This window comes from Condylostylus longicornis, unplaced genomic scaffold, assembly GCF_029603195.1.
Source record: "Condylostylus longicornis isolate FDR11 unplaced genomic scaffold, ASM2960319v2 ptg000063l, whole genome shotgun sequence".
NCBI lineage: Eukaryota > Metazoa > Arthropoda > Insecta > Diptera > Dolichopodidae > Condylostylus > Condylostylus longicornis.
This window is the reverse complement of record NW_026578031.1, coordinates 271,575-277,593: the sequence shown is the minus strand read 5'-3', so window position 1 is coordinate 277,593 and position 6,019 is coordinate 271,575. Positions and strand designations below refer to the sequence as shown.

Here is a 6,019-nt window from a genome sequence, read left to right as displayed (position 1 = left end):
GCAGTTTTAACTGCAGAGCAAAGCAGATTTCAGACTAGTTTGCTTTCATGTCAACTCTCTTATTGTTTCCAAATCTGCACAAAAATTCTTCAATCCCAGAAAATTTAAAAATGATATTACAAATTTAGAATACACTGCAAATTATTTTAATTTTGACCTTTTATAGACAAAATACACAAAAACAAAAAAACCAAATAAATCATTATGTGTGATGGTACATTTGGATTATCTGAAAATTTAATATTACATATTTGAGAAAATCTCATTATTATGTAATAATGTATTACATTATTATCATTTAGTTTTTAAAATCCCTAAAAGGATTTTATTTCTTATACAATAAAAGATTAATTTTAAGACGGATTAAATCCTAAATATATGCAATATTACTTCATTTTGGTTTTTTTTATATTACAATGGATATAATTTGGAAAAGAACATAGCCATTAATCCGTCAAATAAATTATAATGAGATTACTTTGAAATAATTTTATCAATAATAAAATTTCTTTGAAAAATGACCGAGAGCGATCCCACGACTTTTGCAAGATTCTTATAAATTTTTTCATATAATAAATGTGCCATTTCAAATTTAAAACTTATTAAAAAAAAATTGTTTTAAATTAAAAATATTTTATATTGTGGTTATAGTCAAAAAACAACATAAAATGCAAATATTTAAATTTATTATTAAACTTTTAGGGTCACCATTTACTTCTAGTTTTCATCTTTTTTACTAAATTGCTTTGAAAATTTTGGTATTTTAAGTGAAATCAATGATTTTAATGATAATTCGGATTTAGATTTCTTATTTTTTAATTTGATATTTCTGCCATTCTCTTTATCATCAGCCTCAATTTCTGAACTCATAGAACTTTTACGTGACTTCTTTCGGTTATTTTCACTTTTACTCAAACCTTTTTCCACATCATCACTATCGTTATCATCGAGTGATTTTAATGTATTTTTTGAATCCAATGACAATGATGAATGGGATGGTCTTGTTGAACTTCGTTTACTACTACTTTTTGGAGCTGGTTTTGTTGTTACCCAAAATTTTGCCGCAAATACAATCTCCTGAATGAAAGCATCCGTCATAGAAATCTAATAATTAGATATAAGTTAAAAAAGCATAGAAAAACATAATATTACACAAAACCTTATTTGATAATGCAACATCTTGAACACTAAAGAAAAATTCTACTAAACCAACACAAAATGCGACAATTAAACCAAATCCAAGAGCTAAAAAGACACCACCGACGTTTCCCATTTGCAATTCTAATGAATCACCTCCACCTCCATCCCCTTCATCACATCCTCCTCCACCATATTTTTCCTTCCACCAACGCCGCTTTAGCGTTACTAACATTCCCGTTTCACCCAGTTTTAATACGGCTTCACTAATTTGTTTTCGCCATGGTGAATCTTAATTTTTTAAATATTCACATCATTAAAATATAAACTTTAAATTTTCTTTTAACTTACTAAATGGCATCGCAATACCATATGTTTTATAATCTAACCATTTTCCAACCTGATATAAACCACATTCTCTTTCAACAATATATTCTAATGTTGTTGATTCCATGAAACAGGCATATAATCTTTTTGATTTTTTAACCCTCTCAGCGCCAACTTCATTATTAGGGATCCAAACCGGGGGATCTTCTGCTTCCATGAATGACCACATTTTTTGATATATCGCCTCATCGGAATTCTAATAATTAAAAAAAGTAAACTGTAAAAACTTAAATTATATATGAAAATTTAACGTCAAAAGGTCAAGAAAAATAATAAAATTACCTTAAAAAACCCTTGAGTACTTCCTCCAGCTACAGCTCCATATTTAATACTAGTTTGTGACGCTAAATCTTCAACACTCTTAATAGACGTATCCCTCTGGGAACTAGTTAAAAATGCAGCCAAATTTGCTGTGTATGAATTTTGTAAAATAAGAGCAAAAAACCACCAAAAACCAGCAAGAATTCGTGTTGATGCAGATCTAATAACAGAGTGCAATATAACCAAAACACATTTTTAATTATATGTCAGTTAAAAAAGACTTCTTACTTCGGCAGTAAATCACACCCTGCTCCCAAAATTGAGCCAACTGCTAACCATGTTGTATTCTTCAATTGCCAAACATTTTCCAATTCCTCTGGTTCTGCGTTACAAGGGTGTGGATTTTCCCAATCTTGTGGGGCCATTCTGTATTTATATAATTATTACGTAATATTTCATAAATTATCCAAAACAAAAGTTTCTAATTTTATTATTACCTTGCAACTATATAAAACAAAATTGAAATTCCAACATATGCTCCGCTCATATACAGCCACACATCTAAAATTGTTTTAATTAATACATACTTAATATAGATACTAAGTTTAAATACATACTATTTGAAAATGGTAATCTAAATGAGAAAAGATCTGGAGGCACAGGATCCGCTTTTGCATATAATATACTAATTCCTAATGTCATAAATGGGGGTGTAAAATCAACTACTTGACGACGTGCCGATGTCATCGTCAAATCACAAATACCCATATCAGCATTCTGAAAAAAATATGATCTATGTTAATAAAGTTATAAGAGTACTAAACCAAAGGGCGAAAGGAACTAACTCCTTCCATAACTTGTCCAACTATTCCATTCCATTTGCCGATTGATGGGTCATATGCACCATATTTACCGTCTGGGGCTAATACAAATTGATATTTAAATCCAGCTATTTTTGATATTTCATGAATTAAATCAACTGAATATCCTTCATATCTTGCATTTCCGATTAAACTTGAATCATTTTTACTTAAATCAAATAAAAACGGTTTTCCCACACGAGATGACACAATAAAAATTTTACTTTGAAGCTTATCTTCTTTACGTTTTAAATTGCCTTCTGATCCAATGCCACTAAAACCATTTATAGGATCCCATTCAGAAAATTGTGCAAATCCATCTGGTGTTAATTCTAGAATTTGTGTTGTAAATTGTATACGTTTACCATGTTCATTTAAATGAATTTCGCCGGTACTTCCTGATTCTTTTCTCTTCAAAATCAGATATCAATCACGTTTTTAATTTTTTCCTTTAATATTAAAATTTAAAAATTTTATACTCACCCCCTTAATAAATTCAACAATCCTTTTACCAAAAGCCCATGGTTCTGGACTATCACATGTACTAGACGGTGGTTCTAGTTCTTCAATTATTTCTAGTGTAGAAAGACCTTTTGCAAATAACCATACAGCATCTGTTAATGTTAGCATTGTCGTCTAAAATAAAAGTTTTAAATATATAAGAAAAACATCAAAATATCTTATTTCTTTTACGGGTACTTCCTCTGGACTCAATTTATAGTATTTATTTCTTTCTTTTTCTACTTCCTCCAAATCAGCAACAACATTCAAAATATTTGAATCAGAAGGATCTACAATCCTTATTGTTGTTATATTTGCTGAAACTGAAGCTAAATCACCAAAATCTAAAGTATAAGTATCAAGTGGTATGAAAAATATACTCTGATATTCTCCTAACATTTTCAATTCTCTTGCATTCTCCAACAGAGGAATAATAGTCTCAATATCACAATTTATTATTAAATTAACTTCTTTTTTGTCATGTAAATTTTTTAAAAATGGTAAAAATTGCTGCTGTTCATCATATTCAATTTCATAGAATGTTGTTAAAGGTGAATCACGTGTATGTAACTCTAAAACATTTTGTAATTCTGTGAAATCTTTAAAAAAATAAATAAACATTAGTTATTTCATATGAATGAAATTCGTTTTGTTACATAATTGCAAAGGGCAATTTGAATTTATTTACTTACGTTTATTAGATTCATATACCACAGCATATCTTCTCCATCCATGAGCTGTGACAGCTTCAGCAATAGCTTTTCCTAAAACACTTTCATCCGGATACATATTAATTGTCATTGAATATAAGTCTTGAAAATGTAAAGGATTTCTTAACTTGTAATTAAATAAAAAATGCGGTATTTCCAAAATATTACAAATTGATGAAACAATATCTAAAAACAATCAAACCAAGAATAACAAAAAATACTAATTGAATTTTATTCTCAAACCTGATACATCACTATCTGTTGGTCCAAAAATCGCTATTACACCTTCTGCAGCTAATTCACATGTTAATTGTTCTAGCATATAGCTATCCTCGTAATCGGCATACTTTATTATTTCATTTAATTTAAAATCTTTTTCCATTTGATTAACTCGATATATTGCAGCTCGAAATGCAATATCAAAATCATCATTTTCATTTTCAAAAATTGCACCTGTACAATAAACAACAAAATAATTGTCATATAATATTATTTATTTTTAAATAAGACTTATTTAAATTGCAAATTCATCATCAAGTCCAAAAACAAGTGAATAATTTTTAAGCTACGATTAATAATTAAAATTTTTTCTTCCTCTCTAGTTTTTGTTGCGTTTTTTGCTATCATTTCCACTTAATGTTTATGTATCTCAATAATTAATCACTTATTTTAAGTATTTATTATATTTCAAAATTTCTCAATTAAAATTATTCTCAATTTACAATTATTGAATTTCTCACTTTTTGCAAAAAGCGAATTGCATATAATATAATACGAGAAACATTTACTTTCTCATGAAATTTACATGATGCAAAACCATGATTCTCTCTCAATATACTCAGTGAGTTAAAATAGTGAAATGATGCTCTTACATTTTACATTATTGTATATACTTATATAAATTTTAAATAAAATAATTAAATAGAACATTATGGCGTATATTTTATAATGCAGGCACCGGCAACGCAACATTTAAAATAACCTTGTAATAAAAATGAAAATAAATACATTTATGCTGTGACGTCTTTTACGCAAATGGGAATTTATGCTTTTAAAGAATCGCCTGTCTGTTTGTTTTTTTTTTTTTGTCATTTTATAAATACCCTCCATGCCGCTATGCGTCATGTTTATTACATAAAAGTACTAGATTTTTTTTTTTTTTTTACAATTTTTTGTCTCGTCGCTCACTTTGCTCGTATGTATGTTTTGTATACGTGAGATGAAAAATTCTATGTAAAATTTTTTTCATTTAAATTATACACTTAATTTATTTTAATTTTTAATATTATTTTATTTAATATATTTTAATAAGAAACCATACACACCAATTGAAAATTCTTTTTTAGGTGGTTTAGCACTTAAAATAGAATTTATAAGTAAAATTAAAATACAAATGCATAAAATAATTATTTTCATTTTTCTACATTAATATATCAAACACATTTCGTTAATTTTAAAATTTAATATTAATTAAAAATTTGTTAATAACAAATTATTTAATATTTTTAATAAATTTTCATTAATTTAAAAAATTTTTTTTTTTTGCTAAACCGAAAAAGTATCGTTTATCTTGACTCATTCACAGTTTAAATTGTACTAAAAAAAAATTTTTTTTAATTTATTAAAATTAAAATACAGAGATATTCTAAAATTAGATGTGTTATAAACCTAAAAAATTTTTGCAATATTTTTATACAAAATGCATAAAGCAAAAAAACTGCAATCTCTAAAAACTTTATATTTTATATATTTAATTGATTTTCACTTTTTATTTATTTATTTTTCTCTCTATTTAAACATTTTTTAATTGAAAATAAGCCAAAAAAAAAAAAATAAATAAATAAAAGTCGTGTTTTCTTTTTCAAAATTTTAAGGTCATTCACGCGGCATTATAAATTATTCTGTACAAATTCTATTATGAAATGTAAATATTAAAGCTTTTTCTTTCTTAGATTTCAAATATTTTTTATATATATATAAATTTTTAATACTTATAAATTATTAAAAACAATTAGCTTTTTTTATGACGTTCAAAATATTTTCGCATAATTAAAATTATTTAACAACTAAAATTTCAAGTACTTGCAAAAAAAATGAGAGAACAAAGCAAAAAGTGAGAGAGGGACGAACTTAAAAAAAATTTTAAAATAATATGTTTGATTT

General features: G+C 26.4%; 1 protein-coding gene across 1 annotated transcript; it reads right to left on the bottom strand.

The window, feature by feature from the left end:
• Positions 1 to 406: 406 nt before the first annotated feature.
• LOC129612193 (glutamate receptor ionotropic, kainate 2-like) lies at positions 407 to 5,279 on the bottom strand. The gene is made up of 13 exons (XM_055525712.1): positions 5,182 to 5,279; positions 4,100 to 4,309; positions 3,839 to 4,042; positions 3,339 to 3,745; positions 3,129 to 3,281; positions 2,631 to 3,056; positions 2,403 to 2,562; positions 2,283 to 2,346; positions 2,074 to 2,211; positions 1,807 to 2,005; positions 1,489 to 1,720; positions 1,160 to 1,428; positions 407 to 1,104 (listed from the first exon to the last, which is right to left on the bottom strand). The coding sequence occupies exons 1-13, from the start codon at positions 5,270 to 5,272 to the stop codon at positions 718 to 720; spliced, it is 2,940 nt and encodes a 979-aa protein (XP_055381687.1). The 5' UTR covers positions 5,273 to 5,279; the 3' UTR covers positions 407 to 717.
• Between the last annotated feature and the right edge of the window lie 740 nt (positions 5,280 to 6,019).